At 36.6% G+C, this 12372-nt stretch overlaps 1 protein-coding gene across 1 annotated transcript in view; it reads left to right on the top strand.

Annotated features, from left to right (window-relative positions):
- Positions 1-10854, top strand: part of LOC145688290 (protein SEC13 homolog) — a 48551-nt gene extending 37697 nt beyond the window's left edge. The window contains exons 8-9 of the mRNA XM_081762287.1: positions 948-1088; positions 5491-10854. Coding sequence (XP_081618413.1) covers positions 948-1088; positions 5491-5592 — 243 coding nt within the window. The 3' untranslated portion in view covers positions 5593-10854. The remainder of the gene's footprint in view (positions 1-947; positions 1089-5490) is intronic.
- Positions 10855-12372: the final 1518 nt, after the last annotated feature.

Genomic DNA, 12372 nt, shown 5'->3' with positions numbered 1-12372 from the left:
ACTTACCTTGGAGTTAACTGGAAATATCGTATTGGCACAGTCCAGATCAATCTAGGAAGGCAAAGAAAAAATCTTACCTTGATAGTCTCAGATGTTATTGAATTTAACAGATGTTAAAATTGAGGAGAAAGGAAGAAACCCGTATTTTTTATTGTCCAAAAACAAAAGGCTGGCCCGAGATACAGGCCGCTAAAGAAGGCACCCCAGGCGCCATTTTTCATGTGCGAATTTCGGCAAATATTAAAATGCTCTATTTCAAGATTGGTTCAAGGTAGAGAAATTTCGTAGACATTCAAGGAAAATATAAGTACTTTTATTTTTAAGGGAATTTCTTTGCAGCTGTGTTTATGGCAGCTTAGTGCATTAACACTTTCAATCTTAAGCCCCAGGCAGGACTCGGAGTATGTTTTAAATGCAAACGGACGAAGCCCAAGTGTATTTCAGACATTACATATAGTGAGTGATGGTCGGTTCTCTGTGGAAAACTTATTCGGCACTACACCTAAACGAAAACATGTTTGCTTGACATCTAGCGATAAAATTATGAAGATGTAGTAAGTTTTGTTATTTGCGGTACTTCGCTGATTAACATAGGTTTTGTTCTAGAGTTGTTTATTTATTTTGTTTCTGTAGTAGTTTCGCCACTGATCACAATAATAAACACCTTTTCCACATTATGTTTCTGTTGTAAATAAATAAATAAATCATGTAAGCTTTTGTTTGAAGAAAATTGTGGTAGTTCCACCCAAGATACAAATGAATGTTATATTCGTCTTAAAACATAATGTTCAAAGATTTATTTGCCATATATTTCGCATGTCGACCACTTTATTTACTACCTGACACACTTCTTTTAAAAATAAACTAAATTGACAGGAAACGAGAATTTGTGTATGTATATTAAATTGTAAATTATCGAAAATGTGAAATTAATTGTATATTTTCAGGATCGTCGGGTAATTATATGGACGAGTGACAATTTCTCAACGTGGACTCCAAACATAATTCACACATTCGATGATGTCGTATGGAATGTTAGTTGGGCCTTAACAGGAAACATTCTTGCAGTGTCTGGCGGTGATAATAAGGTAAGCTTCTATGTATGAAATTGTAAGGTTAACGTTGGTGAAGCACACGTTTTTTTCTAGTGTTCTCAAATACTAGGTATCTGGCGACATATTATCACGGATTTTAGAAATAGATTCTTTAAGATAAGTGTTTTCTCTTTTCATTCACTGAAAAGTAATATATTTAGTCGTCTTCTGTAAAATGTTGGATGTCTGAAAAATCGTGTGTTTCGCAGCGCAAAAGTAAAGTCTCTAATTAGTATTTCTATTTAGAAATGTAGCATTTTTCATATTGTTGTACAGAAGGCTTATTCGTGTAAAATTGTTCAGGTTTAGCACTCCAAAATGTTCAGGAAAACCCACTGCGTCACCGTCTGTTGGTACGTATGTGTCCATATTTCAGTACCACTGTCAGGCACCTGCATCTTCACTATGGCGGTCCCTTCTATAGAAAAAGAAGCGGGTTATCTTGATAGTCTTCCCACATCCCACGTAGAGCTCTGACGCGTGCAGAGGAAAGCGCCCTCTTGAATATCCAAAACCATAAAAAACATGCGGTTGACACCTTGCTGACTTGATTGCGATGGCCACGAATAAAATAGCATTAAATTTTGATAGTGACTGTCATTGCTTGCAATCATGGGTTTTGGAAGCGAATTATAAATTTTGAGGTGTGTGATGAAGCCTTATCTTCGTGCACGCGGATCAGGTGGATCTATTTCTTTAGAAACATGGAAGCTTTATTGTGTAGATTAGCTTGCGTATCTGTTGCTAACAGTAGCTCTAGTTGACTTTTGAATTGCTCGCCACTGTCCTTATTTTCCTTCTGCTGTTGTAACAATAGCAATCCACGACCACGAAGCCTTTCAGGAAATTTTCTTTGCACTGGTGGGCAAACACACCTTCGACCTTTCTGATTTTCTGATGTGCCTTGATTTTTTCCCACATTCACAAAGATAAACTTATGCCTCATTCATTTTGTAAAAACTTAAATATGGCGTGAAAAAGCATCTTGATATGCCCCTCCCTAAGTCAGTGCACTTCCGAAGATATGCTTTCTTAAAATAAAGAAATAAGATAAAAAGAAATGTTGTTAATACATTGCTTGGCAATTGCTAGGGAGCAAACACACATTGACCCATTACTTTTGGGAACATGATCCAGTCACATCAAGTGATCAACATATGAGTACAAATATGTCTAGTTTTATTATCAAAAGATGGTTTGTACTTCCCGTCATGCAGAGAAAATGGAGGTGATGAACCAGAAAAGAAGATGCAAACATGGAAACATTTAGAGAGGACATGAAATGCAGGATGCCATAAGTGTAGAGAGTCCACATCGCATTAATAAGATCTGGCTACTTCGGACAGCTCAGCACCTTCAAATTTTCTTGGCATGCTGTTGATGAGGTTGTTCAGGAGAGCCTGTGGTATGTTGTCTCATTTTTCCGTAAAGGTAATTGTGAATCTGAAGTGTCCGGGATGGGAATTTCTCTGGACAATATGTTGACCAATTAGTACGGTTGATGTCCTTACTTTCTAGTCTCTGTAACTTGAGCTTTCTGTGTGGGCGCGCGTTGTTATCCATGTAAACAAACTAAGAACCCACTGCACAACAAAAATGACAAACATTTCCTTTCAAGATCTCTGTAGAATACCGCTCTCCAATAACAGATCCCGCGTCTCAGATGTGCATCGGTATTCCACTATTCATTATACCTGCCTATTCCATAACTTCAGGATCCCTATGTCTGTCACATTGACAGATGTACTGTGAATATCGTGCTGCCCGTTCTTTCGACATCATGTGGTGTCCAAAATCACTTGTCGCAAATATAAACATGATTTATCTTAGAAAATCACATTAGCCCCAGTCACGGTGTTTCCTATACCACTGTAATGTGACACGATGGTAGACTGGGAATAATTGGACACATTTCAGTGGGTTGTAGACGTACAACCCAACACTATTCAGTCGTCATAGAATGATTTTGGGGGACATATGGGCACCAGAAGCACAGGCAATTTGGGCTGAAGTTTCAGATCAATTTCATTTTACAACTGGCCTATTTACTGATCGTGTCGAACAGTTGTACACCTTCCACGACCACTGCACACGCATAGCTGTTTACCTTGCAGTTGGCACTCTTCAATATCGTATCACATGTGTTATTTCTGTGACACTTGGACTGCTGAATCCGACCAACAGCTGTGCGACAATCATAATCACTTAGATGAGCCCGTCTCTTCGAATAGAGTATTCACTTTACACCACAGTATTGTACTGACAACGGTCTCTACCGTGTTTGGCTTTATCGCGTGGGTACCACCTTCTCACTCCGTGTCAGCCTTTTCCTGATACCTATGCCTACAGAGCACGTTTGCCTCTATTGAAGAGCGCAACGGATCATCAGTTCTCTTTACTGGTATTTTTATAACTACACAAACACTGTGTTATGCAAACAAAAGTCAGTATGTGTTTGTTTCACACCAACTGCCAAGTAGTGTAGGACGGTAGCACTAGCCCCTGTTGGCATATATGCTCTGCCTTCCTTGACTCATTCCGCTATGTGGATAAGAATTGAAGTTTAAATTTTATCATTTATATGTGACTCAGCTTTTTGTGTACATTTATAGTTTTATTCAGGTTTTGAAATTTTTCATGCTCCTCTGTTCTGTCTTATAAGGTAAGAGACATAATGTGACTTACAAATGAGTGCTCATAAAATAATGGAAAAAAAAGTTGCGGTAAATTTCACGAATTTCAGATAACACGATGTAGGGTTGCATTTGGTAACTGTACACCAAATGTGAGTGTTCATCTGTGGCTCTCTGTGACCTAAGGAACGGCAAAGAGCTAACGTAGTAAAAGCTGTTCGGATTCAGACTGATACACTGAAAATATTTGTCAAAATTTATTGTTGTTAATGCTCGAATTAATTACTGTGTCGGTGTGGCAGTGGTAAAATTAAAAATCGCGTCACAAAGAACATAATGGTGTGGTATGTCGAGATAAAGTTTATTGTGCAAGTGCTACTTCGTTTCGTTGTGTTATGAGGAGGTACTGTATGTGATTCATCAAGGTATTGAACAAATAACAGTGAAAGGATTTGATAGAAACTCATTATATACAATGAGTTACAGCATTGTATCATATAATAATGAAATTACAAATCCAGTACCTCGTTCACTGGCTGAAAATATTAAGAGAAAGGCAGGGTAAAGTATTTCATGGAAATGATGCCCCCCCCCCCCCCTACAATTCAGAATAGGGCAATTTAGCCCACAGGTTGTGTAAGAAGAGTAAGTTTCCACACTTTTTCAAACTTCGGCACACCAGAGGGTGATGTTATCAGCATTAAATTTTGGCCACTTTTACCCCACCTTTCCCCAGGTATCTATTTCATAGAGGTTCGGTGAACTCCTGACCCATATTTTGGAGGAGGGTATAAATCCCATCTCCACTGGAAAACAAACCCGGACTGTCCAGTTTGTAACTGCAGCGTCACCACAACAATTTGCGTGTTTTCAAGAAAAACAAGTTCTGCTTACTTGTACAAACACAATATTCATTTATCTTCTTACAGCAAATTTTGACATCGAGGTGTGTCAGTCTCAGTTCGAACGCCTTGTATTCAGTCTCTGGATACTTCCAAACATTGTAGAAAACACATCGGATATATGAGCCAATGTTGAGTTCAATTCAATTGCATCTGAAGCTACTGTACCTCGTTATCCATGAAGAAAAGAAAGGTAAAAGCAAACAAACACATACACAATGCTAAAAGTGACGTCTCCTCATCGCTAATCTCAAGACATTTACGTGAATCATGACAGAAAATACATCAGGTTAGAATAGTTAATAGATTAAAATCAAATAATGTGAGGAAACCATTAACCCCACTCAAGAGGCAAATTTAGATAAAAATAGGTACAATCGGGTAACAATTCATCGAAAATAATATGTGAAGTGTTCCAGAATATAGTTGACAATGTGTTAATAGTAGTTATGTGTAATAATATTATTAATATTATTATTAGTCTACGTTTAACTTTGCTGTTTTTACACTGAGTTTTTTTATTGTCATTTCTCATGTACATGGCTCTCCAAAAAGTCTGTGTTCCATTCGTGGATACAGTTGGGAATAACTCAAGACAGCCATTCGAAAGTTTTAAGTTTTTTGTGTACGTTACAATACAACTTCTTTTACCACTGAATTCTTCAGTGAATAGATAAATTATTAACAATACCAGATGATAGATCCATTGTCTTTCTTTAAGGCAAACCATTGTGTTCCTACAACCATAGTTTTTTTTTTTTTTTTTTTTTTTTTTATTAATATTAAAGAAAAGTGTCTTTTGGAGTCGACCTCATAATACATTAATGTATTTGTGTAAATTCTTATGACTGTCTCTTCCAGGTGAGCCTTTGGAAGGAGAACTCGGATGGCCAGTGGTCATGCATTAGTGAAGTGAATAAAGGCCAAGGTCAAGTGAGTGGAAGTGAACAACGCGTTTTATGAGACAGGTCATTCCAATTTCCTACTGCGAAATACAATATTTATTGGAAAAAAATCTGTTAATCCTCCCTTCCCCCCCCCCCCCCCAATACCAAATTTGAACTCTTATGATCGAACAAAATTGTGTTGGATATTTGATCAAAGGCTACTCTACTCTTTTTTTTTTTTTTTTTTTTTTTTTTTTTTTTTTTTTTTTGTAAATTTTCTTAAAGTAGAGAGCACTCAAGTTTATTTTGACAAATTATTTCTCCATATGTGAAAGAAATACTAAACTATGTTGAAAGAAACTATGTACAGAAACAGTGTATAACTATTTTATATAAAATTGTCATTCAAAGTTTCAAGTGTACTCAATGGAAGTGTGTTTTAACTTACCATAATATATCTGCTGAAACCAAAAACTACTTATTGCTTGTACCAGCATAATAATGGCATTTTTTAAACTCGAGAAATTGTATAAGGTCTTCCTACGTAAGTAGGAAGTTTAAATCTAATTTATGTTTAGGGTTATTTGGCTCTACAAAATTGTTTTGTATTTTAACATTGAATTATTGCATGGGTATTGCCATTGTATGGATTGTCTGTACTGTCATTATTTTCAAACTAGCACTTTACTCGTCTGTACTATCACTTCACAATATTATATCCGAGAAAAAAAAAAAAAAAAAAAAAATAGGAACTTCTTTCGCATGTAGGAAGTTTAATGTTAATTTACATTTGGGATTTTTTGTCTCCAGCATTGGTTGAATGTATATGTTGTCTGTACCAGCATAACGAGTATTTACAATTTTATACTCGAGAAAAAACATAAGAACTTCTTTTGTATGTAGGAAGTTTAAAGTCAGTTTATTTTTAGACTTGCTTCTTTGTCTTCAGCATTGGTTCTATAAAATTGTTTGTGTAGTAACATTATTGAAAATGAAATGAAATCTTTGAGTTTTACGTCCCACGGTTATGCCGGTTAGGCTAAAGGAGACGGTGATGATGAGAAATGAATGAAATGGTGGAATGAAGAAAGTGAGAGGAAACGGGAGAACCCCGAGGAAACCCACGCACACGGGTAACATTATTGAATTAATGTCCTTTAATGTATGAATTTTGTCTACCAACATAGGAAGTATTTACGATTTTACTCTAGAAAAAAATATATATGAACTTCTTTCACAAGTAGGAGGTTTAAAGTTAGTCACTTTTTTTCTTCCAAAATTGGTTCTCTAAAATTGTAACATCATTGAACTTTTGAATAAGTATACCTACGTATCTGTAAGATTGTCTGTACCAGCATAATAAATATTTACATTTTTAAACTTGAGATAAAATATACGAACTTCCTACACACATAGAAATTTTGTAGTTAGTCCCTAATAAGGGTTCTTTGTTACCAGCATTGGTTCTATAAAATTGTTCTGTATGGTAATATCATTAAATTATTGCATTAGGTATTCTTGCCAGTGCACAGTGAGTAAAACGCCAATCTAGCTGGAATGTTGATCAAAACCATCAGTGACGACATATGTCTGATTGGGGTAAGGTCAGAGAACGTTAGAATAATCACTGACCCAGTGTATGAGAACAGCCACTGTAAAATCGCGGTTATTTGTCAGCTTTACATACCGTGATTTGAGATGTGTATCTCCCTTAAGTTAGTGAGATATAGTCACGATATGATTTGGCCAAAGATACTAATGAACCTCGTATTAAAAAATAAATAAATAAATAATAATAATTTTAATCTGTACGTAATTCTGAACAAGCATGACAGTAATAACAGGCCGTATCATTAGGTTTGCAATAGCCAATTGCGGTGCATGCAAATGAACTTTTGTTTCGTAATATACATAAAATTTACGTAGACTTTTAAAAATGTCTGCAAAAGTATATATATATATATATATATATATATATATATATATATATATATATATATATATATGTAATGTACATTTTCTTTCTTAATATCTCCTTAGAATAATTCTATAAGTTATTTTTTGCCACTACATACCTATACAATCTTTCGCTAAATGATTTTATGAGAAATACTGGTCGCAAATTTCTCATCTTTCCATACCAGATGTTATTCAGGGCGTCTGGGAAATATGCATCTCTGTAAGAAAGAAAAAACAATTAAAAAAATAGGTTCGAGTTGAGTTGATTTTAGTTTAGCGTCCCGTTCAGCAGCGAGGCTATATGAGACGTGGACCTACTGATTAACGTGGAATCCGAACCACATGAGCTCCCGCCGGGAATCGAACCCGGGTCTCCCACGCCAAAGGCGCGTGCTAAAAAAATAGGTGTTTCAGAAGATAGCAATAGCAAGATAAGAAACATGGAAATGAAAGAAGAAAGACTACTCTGTGCAGTAGGTTCAGTGGGTAACAGACATTTGCAGACATTTTTAAAAGTCTACTTGAATTTTATGTATATTACGAAACAAAAATTCATTTGTATGCACGGCCATTTGCTATTACAAATGCAATGCTAAGCCCTGTTATTACTGTCGTACTTGTTCAAACTGTACGTGCAGATTCCAATTAATAACTTAAGGAAAAAGCGAGGTTCATTAGTATCTTTGGCCAAATGATATCGTGACTATAATATCTCACTAACACATGTCAAATCATGGTATGTAAAGCCGAAAAATAACAGCGATTTCTGTTCTCATACACTGTGTCAGTGATTGCTCTAACAAACATGAATTAATGTACTTCTGGCTTTACCCTTTCAGACATATAGGGGTTGGACAAAAAAATCTAAAACGTTTGCAAAAGTGTGAAAATCATACCTAGTATGGTGTGGGGCCTCCTTTTGCGTCCAAAACAGCTTGGATCCGACGTGGAATGGACGTATACAGCTCCTGAATCGTGGTGTGTGGAATTGTTCTTCCAAAACGTGCTCCAGTTCTTTAAGGGGTGCTGGTGGAGGGTAATGAGACCGAACACGCCTTTCTAACTCAGACCACAATGGCTCAATGATGTTCAGATCTGGTGATTGTGGGACCCACGGGAGGTGTGATAGCTCCTAGTCATGCTCCTCAAACCATGATTTCACCGTTTTTGCAGCGTGACAGGGTGCCAAATCATCTTGGTAGATGCCATCACCGTCAGGGAAAAATATTTGGTCCATGGGTAGAACCTGGTCCCCTAAAATGGCCTCATACGCCTTAGCATTACTTATTCCATGCAGGGCTTTGATGGGGTCTGCAGAAAACCACGATATAACTGCCCATACTGTAACAGAACCACCCCCATGCTTTACAGTTGGGAGCAGACAGTCTGTATCATAGGCCTGCGACGGTGTTCTCCATACGTAAACACGACCGGTTGTTGGAAACAAGGTGAAGGTCGATTCATCGGACCACATTACGTGTTTCCACTGCTCATGAGTCCATGTCTGTGGTCCTTACACCACTGGATACGCCTCTTCGCATTTACTGCTGTGACCAGGGCTTTGGCGATAGCGGCCTTGCCATGAATATTCATTTTATGAAGTTCCCGTCGCACTGTTTTCGACGAAACCGGGTTCTGTAGCCCGGAATTGAGTTCAGACGTAATTTTCATTGTATTGGTCTTCTTTTTAGCTACTACAATCCGTTTTAATGCCCTCCGGTCCCTATCTGACAGGATTGTCTTTCGACCACTGTTGTGCTTTGCAGACATCGTTTGCCCATGAATTGTGTATGTCCTCGTGACATTGGACACAGTGCCTTTCGATACCCCCACAATGTTCGCCACTGTTGCCACTAAAGCTCCAATCAAACGGGCACCAAAGATCATGCCTCTTTGAAAGTCTGTCAGGTCTCCCATTTTACCGCACCACTTTCACATTACGACACTCACAGGTTAACTGGTTACTGCTGACGGAAGAGGAAGGTCCACATGACACATTGAAAACAAAAAACGATCGGCAACCGCAACACGTGTTGTACAGTGAAGGGCCAATCTTACGTGTCCTGTATGAAGTGTTTTTAAATACTTATACAGTCTATCCCCTGTATGTCCTCACTTACTATCCATTTCATAAAGATAGGCCCCTGACTTGGCGGTGCTGCCGTGACGTCCAGTCAAAACTTATATTACATTGTCGTACCTCGTTGGAATTGTTGGAATGTTGTCTTTTCAATACTTAAGACATACAAATTTTCTTTGTACTGTGTAGTGAGAAAAAAATAGAAATTAATGAAAAAGTGCGTATTTTTTCGTACTTTTTTGGTAAATCAATGTTTATAGGACTATATCTCGGAAAGGAGATAACATGAAATAATTTCCTGTGCACCATATGTAGATGCATATGTTACCTGTAAGTTCTGAAAATTTCATCACTCAACACGTAGTAATTTTCTTGTTATTCAGTAAAAAGTGAGACATCATTATCTCTGAATTGCTGCGGTGTATTAACAATCTTAAAAAACTTTTAGAAAGATCTTAAAGTAGCTTTTTCAACCAAACTGTTTTGACTTGTTTTAAAAGATAAATAATCACAAATATGACATTATGATTTTCTCAGCTTTGCGCCCTTCGCTATCGCAGTTTATACGGAGTGCTACGTTGCCACATTTTCCTGGCGCGTATACACTCTCAGACGGACGGGTATTTAAACTTGTCACGCACACTGTCCGGCACTTTTTAGAGATATTTTTAAAATTTTATCTCCACAGATTTTAAACCAATTTCTTAGAAATTAACAGGATATACAGAAAATGTGCCAAATGTTCAAAATTAGAAAAGCGAACTCTTATTTTGTTTGGATTTGCATGTGATGGTCTTCGAAAATTTGTTGCTTTTTATCAGTTTTTCACTTACTGTACGCAGTACAAAATACACTTGCACAGAAACAAATACAAGCATAAACTTTATTATATGATACAACCTTAGTTGATATGTAATATTGAGTTTACACTTCACAGAAAATCTGTTCCACCACTTGACAGACATACTAATAGCTCTTGCGTAGTTGATTTGTAAAACCGCGTAAAGCTGGCTTCCGTACAAGGCTTATGTGAATAATTAGTGTAAAAATTTCCTTGTTTTTAATTAAAGTAACACGCTTTCATTTAGAAAACAAAGATTTTTGTTTTAGTATTTTTTTCTTTTTCTCAATCTGCTGTTTTGCGTATTGATTCATAACTTTTACTACTATTCCTGGGAGAAGCTCATGTAGTTTGGATTCCACGTTAATCAGTAGGTCGACGTCTCATATAGCCTCACTGCTGAACAAGACGTTCAACTCAAAATCAATTCAACTTTTTTTTTTTTTTTTTTTTTTTTTTTTTTTTTTTTTTTTTTTTTTTTTTTTTACTATAAAACTTCATCGGTAAAAACAGCTGAAACACTTTATATGCGGAATACTCTGTAGATAGCCCAGCATTTTGATCAATTTCCGGGATACCACTAAACAGGGGTATGCATTTACTTGAATTTTATCGCTCCAAGCTACATCAGAATCTGTCTTTGAATAGGAACGACACTTTTTTTCTCTCTTTCCCGGCGCAGCCTCAGGTTCACTTGAAACAGAGTTACTATCTTGTTCACTCCCGAATACGCCACTGAGCACAGAATAATCAATGTCATTACTATTCATTACTAACTCATAACCGTCTGAGTCGGAGTCATTCATCAGTTCTGCAATTTCATTATCCCTAAAAATTTTGTCTCTTCTTTTTGTAATACCACCGCTCGTAAAGGAATATCCATATATATATATAATCAAAAGCCACGACATATACTAAGGAAAATATAAATGCCTATTCGTCCGTCTCATTGCAATGAACCCATATGGTGTGAGTGCATGTCTAAGTTTTTGACGCCTACGAACCGAAGGGAAGTGTTGAAGACGTAATCAGTGCAACGTGATTAGACCCAAATACAGCCCTCGTCACCTACTCATTGCTTTGGTTTTTTTTTTTTTTTTTTTTTTCTCGTTGAAAGAAAACAAAGGACCCATTCTGTGTTATTGTACATTCGGCAGGGGAATTGATCGCAGAACTTAGGTGAACACGTGATTGCCAAGGATACATTTCTTTTTAACCTTTAACATGTTCGTAAGCTGGAAAGTGTGTATACTGATACAGGATCTTGAGGTAGAAATGGAGCCATTGTTAATAAGTATACAGGAAAATAACAGGAGCAGCGATGAGTCAACAAACCCATTACGAAAGTGAATGAAGTAAATAGATGAGTTTTCGGATGTTTTACTTCAACGTTTTATTTCGATTAAATTGAGATGTGTAATGCATTATTATTATTTTTATGATGTTGTGAAAGGTTATAATAAATACTTTTTCCTATTACATTCTTATGAAGTAAGCTTCGCGCTACAAACTTCCTGAACGCGACAACACTGCACGACAGCGTTGCCGCACTTCCACTTACTGTATGCTGTTTCTTCATATAAGCGCGGGGAATTTAAAGATTGGGCTGCAACATGGCTCACCGCTTAACGCAGAGAACATGTTGAAGTAAAAAAAAATTTTTAAAAATAAATACTCTACCAACTAAACCTTTTTATGTTAATAGTTTCAAATATTTGGAAAACTAGACTTCCAAATTTTCGAACAGTGTTTTGTACGTTTCTCTAACTACCATGGTAAAGGAGATCAGAGCGTCGTACATTTGTTTTAATTACACAAAAAGTATCAAGTAATGAAAATTGAACTTTTCACAACTTACAGTTAATGGATGCATCTACATATTGTGCACAGGAAATTATTTCACGTGATCTCTTTTCTGAGATATAGTCCTCTAAACATTGACCTACCAAAAAAGTACGAAAAAATACGCACTTTTT

Source organism: Thermobia domestica, chromosome 6 (assembly GCF_964235325.1).
Source record: "Thermobia domestica chromosome 6, izTheDome1.hap1.1, whole genome shotgun sequence".
Classification (NCBI taxonomy): domain Eukaryota; kingdom Metazoa; phylum Arthropoda; class Insecta; order Zygentoma; family Lepismatidae; genus Thermobia; species Thermobia domestica.
The sequence above is the reverse complement of the archived record's forward strand: the minus strand, read 5'-3'. Positions and strand labels throughout refer to the sequence as shown.